At 36.4% G+C, this 23,728-nt stretch overlaps 2 protein-coding genes and 1 non-coding gene across 7 annotated transcripts; all 3 read left to right on the top strand.

The window, feature by feature from the left end:
- The first annotated feature begins 957 nt into the window (after window positions 1-957).
- YIPF5 (Yip1 domain family member 5) lies at window positions 958-15,400 on the top strand. Of its 5 annotated transcripts, none has more exons than XM_060146444.1 (6): window positions 958-1,134; window positions 1,653-1,772; window positions 9,667-9,839; window positions 10,693-10,838; window positions 12,611-12,792; window positions 14,478-15,400. In XM_060146444.1, exons 2-6 carry the CDS (start codon window positions 1,663-1,665, stop codon window positions 14,638-14,640), a joined length of 774 nt encoding a protein of 257 aa, XP_060002427.1. In that variant the 5' UTR covers window positions 958-1,134; window positions 1,653-1,662; the 3' UTR covers window positions 14,641-15,400. The 5 variants fall into 5 exon arrangements, with proteins under 5 accessions (XP_060002427.1, XP_060002431.1, XP_060002428.1 ...); XM_060146445.1 differs by lacking the exon at window positions 958-1,134 and adding an exon at window positions 1,178-1,350; XM_060146448.1 differs by lacking the exon at window positions 1,653-1,772.
- Window positions 5,490-6,035, top strand: LOC132518508 (low molecular weight phosphotyrosine protein phosphatase-like). Its single transcript, XM_060146443.1, has one exon. It carries the CDS (start codon window positions 5,496-5,498, stop codon window positions 5,976-5,978), a length of 483 nt encoding a protein of 160 aa, XP_060002426.1. The 5' UTR covers window positions 5,490-5,495; the 3' UTR covers window positions 5,979-6,035.
- A 3,436-nt stretch (window positions 15,401-18,836) lies between the features above and the next one.
- Window positions 18,837-18,940, top strand: LOC132518894 (U6 spliceosomal RNA). Its single transcript, XR_009540018.1, has one exon. It is a non-coding gene; the product is annotated as a U6 spliceosomal RNA (small nuclear RNA).
- The last annotated feature ends 4,788 nt before the right edge of the window (window positions 18,941-23,728 follow it).

Below are 23,728 nucleotides of genomic sequence, written 5' to 3'. Positions count from 1 at the left end.
ATTGCTTTCAGGAACAGAAGCAGAATTTGAGTAATATCTTTATCTAACAATTCATTCCTAAGCAAGTAATTTTTAATACTCATATTCTTGTATTCTATTCATCTTTGAGAGTAATATCTCTTTTGGACAGGAAAAAAGGGAAACATCGGAAGAAACAAGAGAGACTAGAATTTTTTCAGTAAGATCACTAAGTAGATGAAGCGATAGGTTATTGCATATTTTTGGTAACTAGAAACTCTGCTTCCTAGATAATGAAGCTTAAAGAAAGTACAACCATATAATTTATCAGCCAAACTGGAATATTTCTGAAAATGAAAAGGGGACAAAATTAGTAATTATGTTGGAAAAAACAGGCATAACATAGGACAATGGGGCTGTCCCCACCAAATCAGGATATAGTCATTCCACCTAGAATTCTGCAGATTGTACCTACATCAATAAATTCTAAAATTATTTGTAAAAGGTGGTAAGTTAGATAGTTGCATGAGCAATTTCAGAAATTCTTTGATGGAGTAGAAAACCTCAAAGGGTAGCTGCCTGTTCCTCTCTAGCTCCTTGGTTTTTTGGTTTATGTCCTTTTGCTACTGTTATTTTTGTTTGAAGGCAAGTGTGTTTCTTGCTATCTGTGTATTTTATTTTTCCTTGTTTGTTTCATGGGGGGGGGGTGTTTGTATGTGTGTGTGTGTTGAGAGGCTCTTGCACGCTTTCACCCAGGCACTCGGTCTGCTAAGTAACTCTCGCTCTCAAACAGCAACTAACAATTGCTGCGCCTGCGCCTTTCTGCCTCCACCGCTAACTAAACCGCCGGAAGCTTTTCCCTCTTCCCATTGGCCCGCTGCTGGACTAGTTGGTCGATACTGCGCATGCTCCATATCGTACCCTCGTTCCCCCGCCCCCCAACTCTCTTCATTGTACGCCCCGGGCGCAAAGTCGCTAACACGCCTGCGCGAGCGGGCGTGCCCCGGAAGCAGTTCTTTAACCTGCTGACACGTAGCAACGGGGCTAGTACAGGGTCCTTAGTTGAGTTTGGGGGGTTACTGGAGGCTGCCGGAGCTGCCGGAGCTACCGCCGCCACCGCCTCCGCAGCCGCCGCCTCCGCCTCCGCCTCCGCTTCCGCCTCCGCCTCCGCGTTTGGTGAGTGCCCAGTTCCGTGGCTCACTGTTTGGTTTCTCCCCGCACCTGGGCAGCGCGGCTTGTTGCCGCCTCTCGGCACCGCGCCCCGGTCCTTTCGCTCAGACCTTCCCTCCCTTTCGGGCCTTGCTTTGACGAGGCCCGTGCAGGAGTCTGCGCTTTCCTGGCCGGCCCAGGCCTTATTTTGCAGGAGGCTGTCGTGTTGTCAGCTGTCCAGAGGTGAGGAATCATCTTTGTTGTTGTTGATATTTTAGACCCCACGAAACCCCTCCTCCCACGTCCCTGCCCCGAACCCAAGGCATATCAGCTCCTTGAAGTGGAGGTGTCTTCTCGGGCCTCGACTTAGAGTCTAGACATTTCTTTAGCACACCCCACCCCCGACCCATCTTCCAAATGCTGCCCCCCCAAATTTTACAAGTTATTTACTGCCTTCTGAGGGTATTTGCTTAAGTAAAGTATCAGGACCGAATTCAGGGAGGACCTTGGGCATAAGCAGTCTTTGCTGTTTCTTTTTATTGCAGATCATTTGCAATGTCAGGCTTTGACAACTTAAACACGGATTTCTACCAGACAAGTTACAGCATCGATGACCAATCACAGCAGTCCTATGATTATGGAGGAAGTGGAGGACCTTATAGCAAGTAACTTTTCAACTTTGCCCGTTTACTTAGTTGAGATTGCATTGAAAGCATGTACCCCGAATGTTTGGTTCTGCCTAAGAGTGAATGTGTGAACATGTTCCGTATCAGGAACGTGACTTTTCATAATCTTTATACCTCCGGAGAGATCTGTTACACTTATTTGGGTTGGAAGGGATTGCCCTATTTAGGGTTTGGTATCTTATGCACAATTTTCAGGTGTGCCATGAGTGGAAAAATAGATTCTAGAAGAACCTTTTTCTAGTGACAGTATTTGTACATCATTTAAGATATGGATAGAAGTTTTAAGTACCTAGAAGATAGGCTGTTTAGGCCATAAGACGAGTTAAAAATTCAAGTCTTTTGACAGCTTGTTTAGTAGCTAAATCAGTCCAACTTTCAGACTTTATCAACTGTAAACTGAAAGCACTGAGTGACACTGTTGAACAGTGTAAGCTCCATACTATGAATCATCAGGTGGTTTTCATAAAGCAGCTGATAATCACTTTTATTACTCCACACACCAAAACTTTATGATCAGTCAGTACACACAAATTGCCGGTTACAGACTGAAGTGAGGGGGACTCAAAACCTTTCATCCACAAACTGTTGAAAAAACAAAACCAAAACTCTGTTCTTTTTATAGTCCATGGTGTTTGTGGCAAAACACTTAAAGCTTTTTACCAATCTCCTCTAGGACATCATATTCTTAGTTTCTTAGGTCCTTAAAAGTTAATCTTTTCAGCCTGCCATCCAGTGAAGGCGTTTCCTATACCAGGCCTACTTAACCTTTTTTAGATAGTCCAGGACCACTTTGAGAATCTTAGGAAAACTGTGGGCCTATTTCTGAGAAATATATGCATGCACACACCCACAGTAATGTGCATATAATGTCCAGACAGTTCGTGTGTTAGGTGTCCATCTATGGACTCTGAATTAAAAACCTAATGAAGATTGTCCCAGGTTGAGGGCATGGAAAGGGTGCGTATCCAATCTGAGAGAAACATTAGTACTAGAATGTGTTTGAATTAATAAATCTGAATGAAAGTGCCCAAAAATTTAAAAAAGCAAAAATCAAATTCAGCCCCACAGTATCATTTGTCTTGTATAGGCTATACTTTTTACAAAACAAAACTCCTTGAATCTGCTTATTTTTTGATACATTCTAAAGCTTCCCCCCCCCCAAAATTCAACACATTGGACAATGGGAGTGAACATGTAAATAATGCTGTCTGTGAACCACTTTTTTTCTTTCTTTTAAATTCTCAATTACATGCCATTGAAGATTTATCTCTTTTATCAGTTAATCGGGCAGAATTGGAAAAGTCATGTTGAGAAATTTCCACTCATTTATTTACCTAAATATGTGTTTCTTGTGATTGTTCAGTGTATGACAGGGCAGATGAATATAAGATTGGTCAGGGTGCTGCAACAGGGGTTTGGAAAACCTGTCTCTGTATGTGGGCCTGTTTTTAACCAAATGATATTGATGTTTGGACTCAACAGAATTATTCCATTTAGATTGCAGCCTCCTAGCTTTATCTGTCTCTGCCTTTCTTTCCTATGTTTCTTTCTTTCTGTCCATGTTTGCATCTCTTAAAGGTGTGACTTATCTTTTCTTTACACTTAGCATCTCACTTCAGTTCTCCACAGAGCAGAATATCTAAAGATATTCTCTTGCTAACTATTCTCACAATTCCGTTCCAACCAAATCATGTACCACTAAGCATTGCTTCTGTACTAGTGAAAAAGTTTCATTCCAGGTGCTTATATAAACATTACTGCCATTTAATGAATGTGAGTTTATAGATGATGCTTAGGAAAATAAGAAGCCTAATGTGTTAGCAGTAATGACTGGGTTTCTGAACTTTATAAAAAAAAAAATTGAACTCCTTTATATGTACCTATATGTATTGTTTCTGCACCCTAATGACATTTTTATGTCTGTGTCAGTTTATCAAATAACGTTTTGTTTGTTACGCCAACTTGGTAACAAGGATCAGCTAACTTTTATCTCTCTATTGATGAAAATCTAGGTTCACATAGCATCTGACTTGGATTGTCTTCAGATTTGACTTGACTTATTATTAGTCCCTAGTTCTACATTTGCCCTATGAAGTCAGCTTTAACATTTTGCATGATTTCCACTCTGGGTACTGTACATTCATACATTCATACAACAAAAAATAAACCCAAATAGTAAAAGGTCGTTTGATCTCCATCTGTCATATTGGACAGGTTCCACATTGTATTCTAGATATGCCTATAAAATATTTAGTAATACCAATTACATATTTTTTAAAGTCTTGAAAGCTAGTATTTTTTCATCTTCCGAAATAGCTAATAACACCTTTATGGACTATGTAAGGATTTTGATGAACTTAAGTAGTCAACCCAGTATATTAAGACGCTTTTTGTCCTTGTTGTTGATACTGAGTGCTTCTGAGAGTATTGGTTTACATCTGCTGCTTTTCCTGCTGTAAAAGTGTTGATTTAGACTACAAAGGTCATGTCTACCATGCGGTGTTTTAGTTTAAAACCAACAGGAGTGAGTCGGGAGTTTTCCTGAGCAGATCCTGCCAGAAAAGAAAAATTGTAAAATTCCACGGTATTGTCTTTGTCACCTTATATCCTGAAGAAGGAATGATGGTGCCACCTTTAAAGCTCTTATTTGTTTGCAGTGTTTCTTTTCCTTACATGAAATTTATGGGTCTGCATCAGTGTTTCTGAAGTGTGGCCTGCAGACCCAGAGGGTTCTTGAGACCTTTCAGGAAGACGTTAAGGTCAAAACTATTTTTGTAAAAATTCTAAGATGTTATATACCTTTTTAGGTGTGTTGAGATTTGCACTGATGTTGCAGAAGTAATGACTGGTAGAACTGCTGTTACCCAAATATGAGGCAAGACAATGGCATCAAATTTTTCTAGTAATCGTTGTATTCTTCATCACACACTTGTTGCGGGGGGTGAGGGGAATCATTTTCACTTAAGGGTGCCCTTGATGAAGCTGCAAGAATTATTGTTTTATTAAATGCTGATCTTGACAACACACATTTTTAGAAAAGTCTGTGTGACAAAGTGGGAAACAGTCCTCAAGCACTTCTGCTTCATACTGAAGTACAATGATTATCTCTAGGAAAAGCCCGTGTACAATTTGAGTCACAAGTTGATTCAGCCACTTTTTTGTGGAAACCATTTTTATTGGAAAGAACATCTGACAGACAAACTATGGTTATTCAGACTTGAAAAATTTCTCAAAAATGAGTGAAGTGACCTGTTACTTCAAGGAAAACAATTGACAGTATGTGTGGCCAAAGATCAATTTCAAGTTTTCAGGCAAAAATGAGGATTTTGGAAAACTTGTATCCATCATTGTGAACTTGTCAGCTTCCCAATAATTAACCATTTTCTGATGAGATCAGTGGTGATATTAACAAAGCTGATTTTTAAAAATTTATATATATATTTTATATTAAGTGTGTCAATATTTGGAAAAGCTGCATAATTCATACTAATATTTTCTAAATGGCCAATGCATGGTGTTACAAAATCATACATGAATAATAAAGGATCCAATTAAAGTATAAGACAGATCAGTTTATTCTAATACAACAGAGTTCATTAGCATTGTTTCTAGCTCCATGTTGCAAGTTAAATTTAAAAAACTACCACTTTGCTTTGCATTTTGATGTATCAAAAAGAATATTCGCTCTATGCACGCGGGAAGATGAAGATGGCCGAACAGGTGACCAAGTCAGTGCTGTTCATGTGTCTGGGTAACATCTGTCAATCATCCATTGCAGAAGCAGTTTTCAGGAAACTTGTAACAGATCAAAACATTTCTGATACTTGGGTCATTGACAGTGGCGCTGTTTCTGACTGGAACGTGGGCCGGTCACCAGATCCAAGAGCTGTGAGCTGCCTAACAAATCATGGCATTAACACAGCGCATAAAGCAAGACAGGTTACCAAAGAAGACTTTGCCACTTTTGATTATATACTAGGTATGGATGAAAACAACCTGAGAGATTTGAATAGGAAAAGTAATCAAGTTGAAAACTGCAGAGTGAAAATTGAACTACTTGGGAGCTACAATCCACAGAAACAACTCATGATTGAAGATCCTTATTATGGTAATGACACTGACTTTGAGACTGTCTACCAGCAGTGTGTGCGGTGCTGCAGAGCCTTCCTGGAGAAGGTTTGCTGACCTGGGTCCAGTCCTGCCGTGGCCCAGGCTCATCCCACAGGCCCGCATTCTCAGTCAGGTGTCACAGTGTCACCATTCCCTAGCCAAGGCTGCAGCCCTTTCTTCAGTTAACTCACTGTTTCTTACCTTAAAAAATAATTGTAGATGGAAATCGGTTGTTGTATTTGGCGGAAGAATAAATAAAAATTTTTGATTTAGACAGTTTATGGGGTAAGTGTTCTTAGAGTAGTTGAACCTCCCACTTTGCCCCAGTTACAGAAGTAGTGGAACAAACAAAATAGTAGAGCAGCAAAATGAGCATAATGAAGTAAAACATCACTGTAAGGCCTATCAGCATCTGAGCCCATTGGCACTTCAAGAATCTGCACTACCTCTTCCCTCTGTGTGGATGGGGCCCCTGCCCTGCACTCCCTCTTGATGTCAGGGCCTGGTGTCCAGTGATGTTGGCAAGAAGTGTTCATATATGCGCAGGGTGCACACTTGTGCATTTACAGGACAGGAAGGAAGAAGATTTGTGGGATTAATCTTCAGCACCTTCACTCCTTAGTTTGTGTCTGTCTAGTTGATTTCATACGGAAGTCAGCTTAAGTGTTCCCGTTTGAACCACTTTGCCTCTGGAAATGTAATTATGTCCGGGAAGAAGGACACTTGTGTGCTGGTTTACCTTAGGGTCAGTTTGGGGATGGCGTCTGCTTTTACATGCATGTAATTAACCTGAATGTCAAATTTAGATCAGCTTAGGTGGGAAAAAAATAATAAGTGGGAAAAAGTCCTTTTATGTTGGAATGCTTAAATATTGATATGTTAAGTATTCTTTTGTCAGTGCTTAGTTTATAGGTAAATATAGGTAATTTCTGTGCACTTGGAGATAGCTGATCTAAAATTCACATGAATATATGTCAGAAAAGATGGTTTTCAAATAAACTGGGGAAATTACAAAAATACAACTAAGGTAAAAAAAAAAGAATATTCATGATAATCTGGAAAGGTTATTAAAATACTCTTTTCCAACTACAGGTCTGCAACACTAGATTTTCTTCAAATACTTCAACTAAAACAGTATATCACAACAGAATGAGTGCAGAAGCAGATATAAGAATTTGCAGCTGTCTTATATGAAGCCAGACATTAATGAGATTGTCAAAAATAGAATACAGTGCCACTTTTCTCAGTAATTTTTTTAAATAATTTTTTCATAAAAATGTTTATGCTAACATGTAATGGATTTATTGTTACTTTAAATGAATTAAGTATTTAAACATTTCTGTTTTAATTTCTAAAATAATAAATATTGATAGATATAACCCACATAAAAAATTTTAGGAGTTCTCAATAATAAATTTTAAGAGTATAATGGGTTCTAAGATCAAAGACTTTGAGAACCACAGGTTTATGTCATTCTTGTTTTTTCTATTGCATACACATTGATATTCTCTCTCTTGCTCTCTTTGGAGAGAGAGAGAGTATAAAATGCAATTTGTTTATGCAGATTGTAGAAACCTCCATATGGAGCTTTTCTAGCTCTTTCATAAACTCCAAGGTGGGTTTATGATGCATCCTAACAGAGATCAACACAATAGCATATTTTACTAAATCAGAAAATGTGAGTTCTTGTCCTAATTCAACCAGCTAGCCCTGTGGAAACTCCGTGTGTGTGTGTGTGTGTGTGTGTGTGTGTGTGTGTGTGTGTGAGTGTGAGTGAGTGAGAGAGAGAGAGAGAGAGAGAGAGAGAGAGAGAGAGAGAGAGAGAGAATAGTAATCAAGATCCTTACATACCAGAATGACTGGGGAAATGCATGTATAGAAAAAGATATTATGGCTGTCTCTGTCAGGTAGGATTTGAGGGTAATTTTTTACTACAGTTGTTATAAGAGCTGGCTATTGGAATTGAAAAGTCTAGTTTTGAATCCTGGCACCACCATGGACAAATCATTTTAACCCAAATATGTTTCCACATTTTTGTAATGGAGAGGATGATAAAATTGACCTCCTAAAGAATTGTAGAGAGAATAATGTGAGATAATTCACATTAAAGACTTAAAACAGTGTTTTACATGGTAATATTCAAAAGGCTATTATTTATGTTTTTGGAAATTTTCAGTAGTTAATATATACCCATGTATTACATATGACATTTTAGAATTAATGAATTTCAACAAATAATAAATATACAGGATTTTTAAAGGTGCAAAGGTACAAAAGTTTATAACCTGAAAATTAAGTCTTTTACTTCTCCTGTCTCTGGGTCCCTTTACCTATATAATGGTGTATATAATGTACGTGTGTATATATATACACACATGCACATAGATATGCATACATATTCTAAAAAGCATAGTCACGGTGGGTGCATATGGTATATACTATTCTGAATATTAGATTTTTTCTTCCCCACTGAATATTTCTTGATTATCATTTCTTACGAGTACAGACAAAACTGCCTCACACCTTTAAAAAGGTGCAGAGTAGTCTGTGCCTATATCACAGTGTAGTTACCGATAGCTGTTTATATTTTGTTTTGGTTTCTACTTTTTGCTATTAAAATAATGCTGTAGCGAATTCTATATTTTATAGCTAGAAAAATAAATAGTATTTTTTTAAGCATGTATTGGACTAGCGTGGTAAGTCATGAGAATGAGAGCTATGTGTAGTTGAACCTTCATCTTTGATTTGCTTTTAATCAAGATGTTCAGTTAATTTAAAATTAGATTTAATTTTAAAATCTCAATAATGAGGTCATTAGATTTTTTATATTTTTCAAAAGGGAATTAAAAATTTTTAAAGATAATTAGACTAAAAGATCTCTAAGCCTTCTCAGCTCTCATTTTTAAAGTAGCTTACTTTTACAATAGTTACTTTACTTCTTTATTTCTTACCATTGATAGCTAAGTCATATTTTTCTGGAACATAGTAAAACAGGTCTTTAAAAGATATTGCTTCAATATCCTTCTGTTCCCTGTTGTTTTCATCACTAAAAAAGCCATGGTAAGGTTTCCTTCTAAAATGCAAGATTTGTTATAGTACATAGCAAAGGAGACAATAGGTATACAATTACTTTGAAAAATTAAAAGCACTATTTAGATGCAAGGTGTGCTAATAATGTTTGTATATTCAGAAAGCTTTCACAAAAAAAGAAGCTTGATTTTTTTCCACTTTTTGAAATTGATGGTTGTTCTTAAAGAGATTTACCCACTTGCAAAAAATAACATACTACAGAGAAGAAAGAAGAATGATTTTATACTCATTCATTCTCATGGAGAGATCTGAGTTACAGTGGAAAATTAACGTAACATGCAGTACGAAGTCTGTCATCCTGAGTTTTTATTCATAGTCTTGGGCATAAATTTTATTTCACAGCTATCTTTATGTATGCTCACTAAAGGGGAAAGTACAAGAAAACGTTTACGTTTTCATTTGTTGACCTCCTGATGTTTAAAAACTTAATAGTTTGTGAAATGCTTAAGCACTGCATAAGTGAGTTTTAACATCATCAGGAAAATTCTCTATAAAATACAGACAACTTATTGTAGATAATCAGCTTGATCTTAGTAATTAATTTCAACCACCGTTTATAAAAACTGGCAAAGAGATATCCTGGGAATTGCATGACTAAGATTTTCTGCCTGTTGGGAATATCAGTTTGGGGCGTTGACATAATTCTGAGAAATGTAACTTACTTTTATTGTAGACAGTATGCTGGCTATGACTACTCGCACCAAGGCCGGTTTGTCCCTCCAGACATGGTGCAGCCACAACAGCCGTACACCGGGCAGATTTTCCAGCCAGCTCAGGCGTATACTCCAACTACGCCTCAGCCATTATATGGAAACAACTTTGAGGACGAGCCACCTTTATTAGAAGGTACGATTGGTTGCAACACTTGATAGTACTCTATAGTACCCAGCTGGTCAGTGAAAATAAATCTTAGTTTGCAGAAGTTACCCTTTTCTTTGAAAGAATAATACTGTAGAAAACAGTTTTCTACTAAAGTGACTCATTTTGAACAGAGTGTATATGAAACCACATTGAGCCAGGAGGACCAGATTTTTAATAGATCTTTATAAAGTGATAATAAAGTATGTCAGTATATGAGCAGAGTAACTTTTACTTCAGATTATTATTGAAATTCTATCAGTGGAAGAAATGAGAGGAAATAGCGTGGTATTGATTATTCTGCACGGAAATAAGCTGACAGAGCTAGTAACATCACTGAAAAGTATGGTGTTTTTCAAATTGTATCCCGAAACACAAAATGCAGTAGTTCTAAAGTGTTTCTTGTTTTTTGATCAGATACGCTTTGAAAGTCTAGTGAAAGCTATGCATACTCTCCTCAGAAAAAGGCACACACATGCAGAGAGACGTAGTTTTGTATACATTTTCACAGGAACTCCAGTGTTCCTGAAGCCTCAGGTATAGAGTCCCTTACTGTTAACACTGTCCATATATTCTTTGCTATGCAGACATAGCAGAGTGTCTGTTTCATCATGTCCATACCTGTTTCTAACATCAGACCAGAAATTGGATATTTGTGGAATAACCACCATAATCAGTAAAGACTGATATTGAGGACTCACCAAAATAATATCATCTGATATTGCTAGATCACTCCTTTGATATTGGTGGTTTCATTTTTTCTCCTGTTAGAACATAGATTCTGGTAAACTAAAAGTATATCACAAATCCTGATTGACTTCCTTATTTTCTTTTTCTTTAGAATTAGGTATCAATTTTGATCACATCTGGCAAAAAACACTCACAGTGTTACACCCATTAAAAGTAGCAGATGGCAGCATCATGAATGAGACTGACTTGGCCGGACCAATGGTTTTTTGCCTTGCTTTTGGAGCCACATTGTTACTGGTAAGATGTTAGTTGCAACTCTCAGTGTGAGATTAAATGTTCCACCAAGAGCCTTTATTGAGACTCTGCTTATACAGTCAAGTCTTTGATGTGTCTTAAATAGTATTGAGTTGTTTGAATTTGTACCTGTTCATTACTTCTCCACTGATAATAGATATAGTGTATTTAGAAATCATTTCTTGTTTCACTAAGTGCTTCAGTTATTAGGGAAAAAATATTAATAAATATCGTATGGCTTTAGTCTCTCATCAAAATTCCTTCCTTTCAAAAACTGACAAAACTTTTAGCTTATTGCTGTTTTTTAAAATTTCATCATTGGGTGGTGTTTTGTTGTAGCAATGCTGGTCTTCTATATATTATTTTAACATTTAATGAATTGAAACATTAAAGGCAACAGGTTTTAGTCCCTATCTCCCATCTCCCTAAGAATGTTAAAGCATATTGAAAATGAAAAGTTGTAAAGATAATTATTACTGTTTGTTTTATTTTATGTCGTTTCTGAATTAGAAGAGGTAAATGACATAATGGATCGAAGATGGACTTTTTAGTCTGAAAAACTGGGCGTGAACTCAGTGCTCCTACTCTACCCTTGAGCAAAGTCATTTCATCCTTCACCTCCCTCTCCTAGATAATACTATACTTCCCACCTAACAAGTTTGTTTTGGAGATAAAGCAAGACAGGTTATGTGAGGACACTTTGAAAAGTTTAAAGCACTGTATAAGTATAAGGTTTTATTATTACTATATGAGTGCATTAGTGAACTCAGCTGAGCCCTTTTAAACTTCTACACTCTTACTCAAGTATTTACAAACAAATATTGATTCTAACAAAAATTCCAAGGATTTTGCTATTTAATGTAATCTGTGGAGACATTCTCCCAATTGAGTTTTATATGTCAAACATCTGACAAACCAGGAACTTTTTAAAGGCTTCTCTGTGGACTGATTTTAGTGATAGCATACCCTGAATACAATGTTTGTTCACATAGCTGGACTAAGAATACTAACTACAATTAAGCTAACATTCACTGCCCTAAGACTGTTCAGTGCTGTCTTTTATAAGAGCAGAATCTTTAAGGTTTGTGTTTGTTTGTTTGTTTGTCAGAGAACTGTATAAAGCAACCAACAATTTGGAAAAACAAAGAAGAAAATATATTCCATTATATTCCTCTTGCCCAGTTATTAACCACTTTTCTTTTCTCCTCCCCTCCTCACAGAACCCTGGCTTCCTGCTTATCTTGGCTTCCTTTCTCCTAATTCCTCTAACACCCATGTAAAGTGAATAATGAGATTATTTCTGCTGTTAAAAAGATTATAGCTACATCTGCCAATGAGAATAAATTGCTTCAGGGCAATTTTGATGGAATTTGGGTACTTTCAAGTGATACTAGTTACTATCCAAACATCTGAATGGCTTTCCATCTTGTCTCTGTAGTTTATTTGCTTAAAATCAGCCAGATTTATTTTTAGAAATCTACTACTTCAGGTGATCATACCATGATTTTGTATCTTTGCTGAATTCTATGCCAAGCTCAAATGGTAGCTAGAAAATGAAAAACAATATCTGTGTGTTGGGAGGTGGATATTTTAAACTTCTTAAGAAGGATATAAAAGCCAGTCTGCTCACTGTTTTACTTCTCCGTATAAAGAATAGGTACCTTTGTGGATTTTAATGTTCACAAGTTGTATATCTTCTGTGAGTGCCATTTCAGGTGAAAGAAGCCAAAAATAACTATTTTGCCCTTAACCTGTAATCTTTTCTTTACCCATAGGCTGGCAAAATCCAGTTTGGCTATGTATATGGGATCAGTGCAATTGGATGCCTAGGAATGTTTTGTTTATTAAACTTAATGAGTATGACTGGTGTTTCCTTCGGTTGTGTGGCAAGTGTCCTTGGATATTGTCTTCTTCCCATGATCCTGCTTTCCAGCTTTGCAGTGATATTTTCTTTGCAGTAAGTGCTGGTCTTTATTTTGGGGGTTGATTGACTAATTCTGTGTAATAGGATTTACCTCACCATCAGTTTGAGATAAATCACTGATTCAACAACATATTAGATAGTGCCTCTTATATGTGAGGACTGTGTTTTATATTTCTCAGTGATGAATAATGGAAGTGAGAATAAGTTTAAAAATCTTTTATACCATCTCTCTTTTACCTATGATAAAGAATTTAGTTTTTTGTGTACTTAGCAGTGTCCATAAACAAATTGAACAGTGGTGATTGTTAACTTAAATACTGCATGGAAAAGGTCAAGTTGTTTAGAATTATACTTACCCTCTCTTTGATATTTTTTATACCATATCTGACTTCTTAAAGATATTGGGCAGGGCTTCCCTGGTGGCGCAGTGGTTGAGAGTCCGCCTGCCGATGCAGGGGACACGGGCTCGTGCCCCAGTCCGGGAAGATGCCACATGCTGCAGAGCGGCTGGGCCTGTGAGCCATGGCTGCTGAGCCTGTGCATCCGGAGCCTGTGCTCCGCAAAGGGAGAGGCCACAAACAGTGAGAGGCCTGTGTACCACAAAAAAAAAAAAAAAAAAAAAAGATATCGGGCATATGCTAAGTGGATGAATAATAAACACATATTCTCTCTTTAGCAGCTTTTTAACTAAAAATGGAGCATTCTTTTTATGGAAGAGGCTGTTACAAGCCTACCGTGTTCTCAGATGTACACAGCTTTAAATATGTGTTATTTTAAAATAATATTTTAGGTAAGGTTAAAAATAAAGGTATAGGGCTTCCCTGGTGGCGCCGTGGTTGGGAGTCCGCCTGCCGACGCAGGGGACGCGGGTTCGTGCCCCAGTCCAGGAAGATCTCACATGCCGCGGAGCCTGCGCGTCTGGAGCCTGTGCTCCGCAGTGGGAGAGGCCACAACGGTGGGAGGCCTGTGTACCGAAAAAAATAAAAAAAACTTAAAAATAAAATTAAAAATAAAGGTATAAGTACAGCTAATAAAATTACTTCTCATGGCCAGTGCACAGATGCGCTCTCAACAGTTCAAGCTCCTCCTTGTGGCTAGTGCTGGACGACCAAAGATTGAGCTTTGTTACACTTTGAAAATGAAAGTTTAGGAGAAGAGTATATATCACCTATTTGGTGGTAGAGATTTGGCAGGATGATGGCCTCACAGTGTCCCTGCTTCACTCTTCTCATTTGTTAAGATCGATACATTTACATTCAAATTTTACACACAGTATTTTCTACTGAAACAGCGTTTTCCCACCGGAGTTAGTTTTGCAACCGGGGGACACTTGGCAATGTCTGGAGACAATTTCAGTTGTGAAAAACTGTGGGAGGCATGGATGCTCCTGGTATTTTATGGCTGGAGGCCAGGATGCTGCGTAACTTCCTAACGATGGACAGATACACCCCCACAGCAAAAGCGCATCCACCCCAAATGTCAGTGCTGCCAAGGCTGAGAAATTGTGCTTGATTAAGGAGCAAGATGTGTTATAGATGAGCTTTTTATCACATGAAATAATGGAATTCACTGTGAGGTACATTTCAGTATTTGAAAAACATCTTGATTATTTCTGCGGATATCTACATGTGGATTTTTAAGTGCTTTTTTAAAACTTATGTAACTAATCTCATCTACTGTTTCTCTCCCCTCGCCCTGTTTTTCCTTGTCGGCTACAGAGGAATGGTAGGAATCATTCTCACTGCTGGAATTATTGGATGGTGTAGTTTTTCTGCTTCCAAAATTTTTATTTCTGCATTAGCCATGGAAGGACAGCAACTTCTAGTAGCATATCCTTGTGCTTTGCTATACGGAATCTTTGCCCTAATTTCTGTTTTTTGAACTGAATTTATCTCGGATGTGGACATCATTGGGCCAAATAGCAAAAAGGACTTTGAACTCTTAAGTTGGACCAGCAAAGTGCTACAGTACAACTCTCGTGCAGATCTGATGTTTGACTCTTGGAGCAATGGAAGTAAATACGTATCTTTTGTTCATTTTTATAGAACTTTTGAATACTATATTGGATTTACCTGCAGTATGACTAGGTTTAAATGTTTGTGCTAATACAAATAAGAAGTGCTATTTCTTTCGTGTTCCTGCAGCCTTAGAAAAACAGCTCTTCTCCTTGCTAACATAATGTTTTTGATGGATTTTTATCAACTGTGGGAAACTAAGACTTATTGGAGAAATATTTTCCAAGGAGTTAGGAAATAAAAATTACCTGTATTCTCAAGTCAGGTGCAGTTGAAGCAAAAAAGTGATCCCAATGTAAAGTTTTATGAGTTTGCACTTCAAAAGTTTGACAGTCCTCTAAATTATCTCATGGAATTTTAGCTAAATTCAGCGATACAAGTAGTTCACAGTCTACCTTATTGTAGATGTGAAATGTGAACATCTCTTCAGATACTAGCATTAACTAAACCACAGTGACCTAGACTCTGCATTAATGCTCATAATTTGATCTCCATGTTTCCCAGGAAAAAGAAAATCACTAACCTTTTTTGCGAAGAATATTTAAAATGTCACAGTTTCAGTATTGCAGTTTCAATGTAAAGTACATTTGATGCTTATTAATTAAAATTTTCCCAGTTGATTTAAAGTGTGTTGTTGAGTTTACTTTTGCTAACCCACTGTTCTCGGTGTTCCATTTTCTTTAACTAGGGTTTGGTTTTGACTTGTATTCCCAATTTATTTTAAGCTTTAAGAATAGTGGTCATCTAGTATAGAATCAAAAAATGAGATTAAACAAAAAGTAGTTTGCTTTGAGTTACATTATTTCCTTGTGTTGAATTTATTTGGTTAATATTGTCATGTTCTCTTGTCAGAAAGTCTGTAAGAAAATACCATATCTTGATGATTGGCTTTTTCTGGAGCCAGATTCTGATTTTGGACAAAGCTCAGTTATGAGAAAGATGCCATACTGGGAGGGAAAATGTTGCTCTTTTTTTTTTTTTTAAGAGGAGGCTTTCAGACTAAATAAAAAGAAATGCCACGCTGACATATTCATGGTTCTTTTTTAGAGCTAGTGTTCAACCATAAAAGGTTAAAATAATAAAACATACTTCTTACAAGAAGATCATGATTTCTGATCTCTGGAATTACATAAATTTGTTTTCCTTCATTAATATTTAATCTTCTGGAGGAACGTACTCACTAGTAATTAGCTATTGGCTGGGTTTTTAAACTTACCAAATTGTTTTAGAATATTTTTTATTATAATCCTTGGATAGTATCTTTTTTGCCTTTTTCAGTTCATTTTATAAGTGTAAACAGTTCTTCCTAAGGTAAATGTAATGGGTGCCTTCTGTTAATACCAGTTCTTCCTAATGAAAAGGGTAGATAATGCTTTGGGAATTAAAATTTCCCTCGGTTAGTTAGACTTAAGACCATTAATCTTCAGCTAAATTCCCCAAATGGATCAAACTGTTTTCTTATTTTTTTGCCTCCACCCCCAACAAAATAATTTTTAGTTTAAATCAATAATGTAGAGATTTTTGTTGTTAATTGTCTTTTATTTAACCCCAAAATGATTAGTTGCAAAACTATTTTATATTCTGTCAGAATAGGTATACAGTGGAATTGCTTTTGATATGAGTTCTCAAGTTTGCTTGTTTACATGAAGAGTCATGCGTGACCAAAATTTCCCTTTTATAAAACTCTCTCATCAAAAATACAGCATATGTAGCCATATTTGTGCATACTTTAAAAACGGACATAACTGTGTCTCAGAAATACGATGTGGTAATGTTTTTCTCTAGCATCGGAATAGCTTTCTGCTGCTTCAGCTAAGTACCAGGAAGAGCATATGGTTTGCTTTTAGGTCCATTTTATACCCAAACCATGGATGTACCTTTAAGTACTGGAGATGCTCTCAGCATCACTAAAAGCTTAACCCAGTGACTGTCTCTGAGTAAAACTCTTTGTGAGTGGATTTTTCAGGTTCACTCACTCAAGCGAGTGTGTTTATGCAAGCATGTATGCCAAAGACATGCAGTTGATTTTACATATAGTATAAACGTATATTTTACAACTTTGCTGTAATACGTTTACCAATGGGTGTTTTCAAGAGCTGTATAAGAAAGCTTATAGAAATAGGCATTCTTTTGCCAGATAAAGTTATGCAGATAATGAAAAATTCTGTAAATCTTTAAACACTGTCCTTACATACTGGTCATCCAATCAAAGAGAATTTTTTAAAATGTATCTAATGATTTGACTTGGGGTGGGATCTAAGTACTATGCATATGATATTTTGCAACTATAATAGGCATTGCTCAACTCAAATATATTCCAAAACTAAGTGAGGACAGTTATCTCTGTTATGTTATAGGATACTCAGACCCAGTCATGAAGAATTATGGGAAATCAAGATGATATTTGGAGATCTGCCTGTTGTCATATAGAGCATATCTAATGTAATGACTTGAACAATTTGCTTAACCTGCTGTGTGGGAGAAAAAATTATATATGACACAGTGCTTAGCCTGTTGTAAAGTTGTGCCAAAAGTTTTCCAAAAAAACGTAACTCGGTGTAGATCATCACATGAAGAGTACTTACCAAAGAACAGCACTGGGCCTTCCTTCAAGACTTTAGCTAGAGCAAGCTTCCTACCCAAACAGTAGCCCCAAGTGAAATCTGTCCTCGCAAAGTATCCACTGATTCATTCTGTAGTGTCAAATTCCAAATCACCAAATGAACTCAATTATTTGTAAATCTCAATTTATTTGGAAATGAAAGCTTAAGTTATTCCTCAAGCAATGTATTTGTATCTTAATAATATGCTTGTTTTCAAAGTAACTTTAAGAATGAAGCATTTAGTAGTAGGCAAAAACACAAGTACTTTTTTAGTCACAGTAGTTAATGAGAGTTTCTTGTTTTCTTTTTAGGATGTATTTAGGATTTGGGGGAAGGAGTGGCAAGAACAAGATTATCAGGGTCTATTGGAAATGCCCTAAGGAAAAATTGGTTCATGTGCTTTAATGAGTAGATAAGTATGATCTGTCATTAGCTTGTCAAGCATACAGTGTTGACTTTCAGACATCTTAAAGCCTGTCCTCACCACTTTCTCCACAATCTAGGCTGTTATTAGTTGACACCACCAATGAAGAAATCACTGACTTTTAATCAGTTCTACTTCTGCCACCATCCAAATTATTGAAGTTTGAATTTTAGTGCATTATTAGTAGTACTTGAATTTCAATAAGTTACTTTGTTCATGAATAAATACCCAGTTTGTAACTGGGCAGTACGTAAAAACAAACATTAAATGTTAAATTACTGATTTCTAGAGATTGGCAGATTACCTAGTCAAGTGTTTTATATTATTCTATTCTATTATCTTGGAATGGTGACCATAAAACCTGAAGAACGAAGTCAAGACAGTGTGTAGTTCTGACTTTTGCATCACAGATAGGAATATTTCTTCCTGTGCATGAAGTTCCTAGTCTAGTTAATAAAGAACATTACCTGCTGATGGAGCACAATGTCCTGTGTTTGTGCAAATAAATTAAAAAGATTACGTACGCAAATGAGGACTAATTAAATACAGAGTTCTCCTAATTTAAAAGCACAAATACTTCCTTGAGCACATTAGGTTCTAAAAATCGGATATTACATTTTTCATGAGTTTTATTAGGCTTATCTTGCATATATAATTTTTTTTTTTCTGAAACTACCACTAAATATGGTGATAGCTTGTAGGGTGATGAATTACGTATTAAGGCGTTATAATCGCTTTTCAACACTTGCAGCACAAAAGAAATTTTAAATATGAGAAAACAAAGGAAGTACTCATAAACATTTAAGATGCTTGTAAATTTATACCTAGTTGGCCTACTCTGATTCTCTTAAAAATAGAGAAAACAACATGGTTATTTCATTTTTTTCCCCAGGTAATTACAGTTCAAACGAATGTCTTTGTAAAATTTAATGACACATTTGCTTGTAGGTTTCAGTTTTGTGATTTTTGATATTATAGGACTTGGTAGCGTCTTTTCTCTAGGCAGTCAATGATCCTAAAAGCCCTATTATTTTAGTGCTTGCTTCGGCAGCACATATACTAAAATTGGAGCGATACAGAGATTACCGCGGCCCCTGCACAAGGATGACACACAAATTCGTGGAGCGTTCCATATTTTTAAGACCTAAATATAAGGCCAGACACTACAAAACTCTTAGAGGAAAACATAGGCAGAACACTCTGTGACATAAATCACAGCAAGATCCTTTTTGACCCACCTCCTAGAGAAATGGAAATAAAAACAAAATAAACAAATGGGACCTAATGAAACTTCAAAGCCTTTGCACAGCAAAGGAAACCATAAACAACACCAAAAGACAACCCTCAGAATGGGAGAAAATATTTGCAAATGAAGCAACTGACAAAGGATTAACCTCCAAAATTTATAAGCAGCTCATGCAGCTAAATAACAAAAAAACAAACAACCCAATCCAAAAATGGGCAGAAGACCTAAAAAAACATTTGTCCAAAGAAGATATAGAGACTGCCAACAAACACGTGAATGAGTGCTCAACATCATTAATCATTAGAGAAATGCAAATCAAAACTACAATGAGATACCATCTCACACCAGTCAGAATGGCCATCATCAAAAAATCTACAAACAATAAATGCTGGAGAGGGTGTGGAGAAAAGGGAACCCTCTTGCACTGTTGGTGGGAATGTAAATTGATACAGCCAGTATGGAGAACAGTATGGAGGTTCCTTAAAAAACTAAAAATAGAACTACCATATGACCCAGCAATCCCACTACTGGGCATATACCCTGAGAAAACCATAATTCAAAAAGAGTCGTATACCACAATGTTCATTGCAGCTCTATTTACAATAGCTAGTACATGGAAGCAAACTAAGTGTCCATTGACAGATGAATGGATAAAGAAGATGTGGCACATATATACTATGGAAGAGTATTCAGCCATAAAAAGAAACAAAATTGAGTTATTTGTACTGAGGTGGATGGACCTAGAGTCTGTTATACAGAGTGAAGTAAGAAAAAGAAAAGCAAATACTGTATACTAACACATATATATGGAATCTAAAAAAAAAAAATGGTTTTGAAGAACCTAGGGGCAGGACAGGAATGAAGATACAGACATAGAGAATGGACTTGAGGACACAGGGAGGGGAAAGGGTAAGCTGGGATGAAGTGAGAGAGTGGCATGGACATACATACACTACCAAATGTAAAATAGATAGCTAGTGGGAAGCAGCCACATAGCACAGGGAGATCAGCTCGGTGCTTTGTGTCCACCTAGAGGGGTGGGATAGGGAGGGTAGGAGGCAGATGCAAGAGGGAGGAGATATGGGGATATATGCCTATGTATAGCTGACTCATTTTGTTATACCGCAGAAACTAACACACCACTGTAAAGCAATTATACTCCAATAAAGATGTTAAAAAATATAAAAGCCCTATTTTATATATTTTAATTTTTAAAATGGGAATGTTTTTATTTCCTTTTATGATTACATATCATTATAGTAAAAAGTAATATTTCTCTTCAGCAGTAAATAGGAATGTATTATTGATAAGGTGTTTCAACGTGGATGACCCTTGAAAAGATGCTAAGTAAAAAAGCCAGTTGTGAAAGACCACATATCATATGATTCCATTTATATGAATTTCTGGGAAAGACAAATCTCGAGAGATAAATCAGTAATTGCCTGGAGGTGAAGTGGGGATTCACTGCAAATGGGCAGGATGGAACTTCTTGAGTGATGATGGTCGTGCAACTGTACGTTTATTAAAATCATTAAAGTGTACACTTAAAATGAGTAGATTTCATGATATGTAAATTATGTCAAAAATTCTTTTAAGGCATGGGGAGAGAATGGGAGGAAGAACAAACTGCTGGAACATCTGTATTTTTAGAGTTCAAGAGAAGAGTTTTAGGATGGACTTTAATAGAGGGAAAAACAATATAGTACTTTTGCCCAGAGAAAACAAAATGAAGTAAAACTGCCCTCGCCTCAGATTTCACCCCCCACATAACTCCCTTCAAATAGATTGGTGTGCATTTTATCAGACCATACACACAGGTTCCCTCTTCCCCTCCCTCTTTCCCCCAGTGGCTCCTATACATATGAATACGCACATACGTGCCTTGTTTTAGAATTAAAATTCATAAAACATAAAATTTATTTTAACAAATTTATGAAGTGTACAGTTCAGTTGCTTTAGTATATTCACAATGTTGTACAAGTGTCATTACTAACTAATTTCAGAATATTTCCATCACCCCTAGAAGACACCCTATACCTCTCAATTCCCCACCTCCCAGACCCTGGCAACTGCTATCTATTTTCCGTCTCTGGATTTGCTTATTCTGGACATTTCATACAAGGAGAAGCATAAAATGGGGCCTTTTGCTTCTGGCATCTTTCACTTTGCATATTGTTTTCAAAGTCAACTTCTTTTTTTTAAGCAATCTATTATAGACATCATTATGTATGTTGAACATTGAAATTTCATTCTTTTTAATAGCTGAATATCATTATTTGAGTGGTTAAATTTACTTCACCAGTTCCCTACTGTTGAACAATTGGGATCTTTGTACCTTCTTTTAAAAATTGTAAGTAGTGTTGCATTTGTATTGGCATCTTTCATCATTGGAGTGTCACATTTGCTTTTAACAGTGCAGAGGTTGATCATTATTTAAACTCAGAGTTTAAATTCTGAGAATTTCAATAATTTTATTCCCTAACAGTTTTGTTTAATGTGAATATAGTTTTCTGTGATTTGTTGAAACATGCAAGTCGTTTGTACAGGCATTGCTCTTTGGTTCTCAGTTATCTCAACATTTTTATTCTGCTCTTAAGCAGTGGAATATGAATACTGCTAAAAGTATGATGTCATACCCACACCTCAAATTATTTCTGCATTAAAATGGAAGACTTCATTCAAAGTGAGATGCTTTTTTTTTCTTGCCCATTTAGAAGAGTCATTCCAACAGCATTTTTAGGTCAGTGTTTTTATATAGCTTTAAAAAAAATGTTTGAAATGTGCCCATTTAAAATTTCACCTTGAGTGGGTCTGTATGCCTATAAAATTTAGTCATTTCAGGACATCCTTGAACATTTAACTCTGCTGTGCTTTAAATTTTTTCAATATTCATCCCTTGAGATAAGAGCAAATGTATAGTATGATCTGACAGTGGCTCAAATTAGGCCTTGTTACCTAATGTGTTCCTATTTAAATTCTCAAGAATTAAATTTTATCACAGCAGCAGTTAAAAAGAAGCCTGAAATCAACATCTCCAATTCAGATATCTGCAGAAATCAGTTACATAAATTTTTATTGAGCTTTAAGTGTTGAATTTCTTAATAAAATGATTTAAAATGCATTCCTTCTTTTTTTTTTGTCTTTGTGTTTGAGGGCATTTGTTTGCTTTGGCATTCTATTTATAATGTTCTATGCCTGTAATAATGCACTTTTTAAAAAACACTGTTTCTGTCCTGTTTAAATGTGGTACATTTTAATCACTACATGAGCATTCATATTGACCAACATACCCTAGCTTAAACGCCAGTTCAGATACTCCTTGGATGTTTAAGTCTGTCACAAGGTCATGCTTAACCAGGCTCAATTTATATCATCTCTTCAGATCATATTCTATTCTGATACTGGTCTAGGTCACAGTCTTCCTAGGGATAACATGGCTTTGGCTTTTTCTGTAAAAGATTCAGTCATTTCTATGGTTTAATAAAAGATTGAACTGCATCTCCAATGAGGTGAATGGCATTTAAATGTGGCTATCTTTGATCATCTACTTTGAACCAAAATTAGAATTTATTTATTTATTTTTTACATCTTTATTAGAGTATAATTGCTTTCAATGGTGTGTTAGTTTCTGCTTTATAACAAAGTGAATCAGTTATACATATACATATGTTCCCATATCTCTTCCCTCTTGCATCTCCCTCCCTCCCACCCTCCCTATCCCACCCCTCCAGGTGGTCACAAAGCACCGAGCTGAGAATTTAATATTTGACCTGAGTCACACTGATTTCCTGTTTTATATTTTATTATATCACAAAAATAAGAGATAATCATTTATGAACAAGCCACGGAACCTCTGTCTTAACCAGGACCCAGCTAGAGGCAGAATGGGAATTGAGAGTATGAAAGTCAAGACTGAACTGAAGTTGATAGAGGGGAGTCTGGAGCCTTAAGAGAATCAGCAGGGGAAAGGTTGGAGAGTTTGTGCTAGGGAATTTGTTTTAATACTTATACTATGTCATATAGACATCAATATGAAATTTTTAGTGTATCAAAATAAAGCTTACTTACATGGTGTAAAAAGCAGTGAGTACTACCAACATGTAAGATAGATAGCTAGTGGGAAGCAGCCGCATGGCACAGGGAGATCAGCTCTGTGCTTTGTGACCACCTAGAGGGGTGAGATAGGGAGGGTGGGAGAGAGGGAGATGCAAGAGGGAGGGTATGTGGGGATAAATGTATATGTATAGCTGATTCACTTTGTTCTAAAGCAGAAACTAACACACCATTGTAAAGTAATTATACTGCAATAAGGATGTTAAATATATATATATATATCAGTAAACCAAAATAATAAAAGCAAAAAAAAAAAGTGAGTACCAAAAAAGGTAAACAGTGGAAAGGTATGTTAATTCTTTAAATCAATTTTATAATGAAACTCAATTCTAAAGCAGTTTTTAAATATTCACGGAACACAAGGTAATTCTGGTGATATTCAATAGTTTGCAAAACCTCTCAGAAATCCATTTCAGCCTTAAGGTTAGGGAATTTTTCTAGCCACTGATTTAAATTGCTCATGCTGCAATTAGAGCTTGGGTCTTCTTATTGTCTCTTTATGGGAGATGGGGTCAGGTCACCATCCTTTAAGACTAGAGCTGGGGAGCTGTGGTCCCCTGATCAAGAT

Source organism: Lagenorhynchus albirostris, chromosome 3 (assembly GCF_949774975.1).
Source record: "Lagenorhynchus albirostris chromosome 3, mLagAlb1.1, whole genome shotgun sequence".
Lineage (NCBI taxonomy): Eukaryota > Metazoa > Chordata > Mammalia > Artiodactyla > Delphinidae > Lagenorhynchus > Lagenorhynchus albirostris.
This window is presented reverse-complemented; position numbering and strand designations above follow the sequence as displayed.